The sequence below is a fragment of the Galeopterus variegatus genome, unplaced genomic scaffold (assembly GCF_000696425.1).
Source record: "Galeopterus variegatus unplaced genomic scaffold, G_variegatus-3.0.2 Scaffold137279, whole genome shotgun sequence".
Classification (NCBI taxonomy): Eukaryota; Metazoa; Chordata; class Mammalia; order Dermoptera; family Cynocephalidae; genus Galeopterus; species Galeopterus variegatus.
The window spans coordinates 1-613 of record NW_007863390.1 but is presented as its reverse complement, the minus strand read 5'-3'; the positions used below and the strand labels follow the sequence as shown (position 1 = coordinate 613).

Here is a 613-nt window from a genome sequence, read left to right as displayed (position 1 = left end):
CTTCTCTAAAATCAAAATATAAAATATATAAAATATTTCCTGAACAACATGAATCAAAAAACGGAAAGAGAATAACTGCAGTAAAATAAACTTTTGCCTCATTTCAATACTTCACTGTGTTCTTGCTGTTTGAACACATTGCTGTATTCACTATATATATTTTATGAATATTTCATTGCTGTCTTACAATAGTCTAGGGACAGAGAAACTAGATTGCTTGAAGAGGCTTAATACAAATTAACTATTAAAGAATTCTGCACATAAGGACACAAACTTTGTTTATGGCTTTAACAATTCTGTAGATTAATTTGGGGTTTAAATGTATTGCTTATAGCAATAATAAATTATTTTAATGGTTATTTCTAATTATAGCCTAGAGGACACCCACAAGAAGAAAGGAAAAGAAATCTCAATTTTGAAGAACTGAAAGACTGGGGACCAAAAGATGTCATTAAGATGAGTACACCTCTAGTTAAAAAAATGCCACCCTCGGCAGCCAACCTGCCTCTGAGATTTGGAAGAAATATAGAGGTGAGCATCTCGAGACATGTTCCTAATCTGCCCCAAAGGTTTGGAAGAATGACAACAGCCAAAAGTGTCCCCAAGACACTGA

General features: G+C 33.4%; 1 protein-coding gene across 1 annotated transcript; it reads left to right on the top strand.

Moving 5' to 3' along the window:
• Positions 1-372: 372 nt before the first annotated feature.
• LOC103584839 (pro-FMRFamide-related neuropeptide VF-like) lies at positions 373-595 on the top strand (the record flags this gene model as incomplete). The annotated part of the gene is made up of 1 exon (XM_008565678.1): positions 373-595. A coding segment is annotated over one exon (223 nt), but the record flags the coding sequence as incomplete, so codon positions are not given.
• Positions 596-613: the final 18 nt, after the last annotated feature.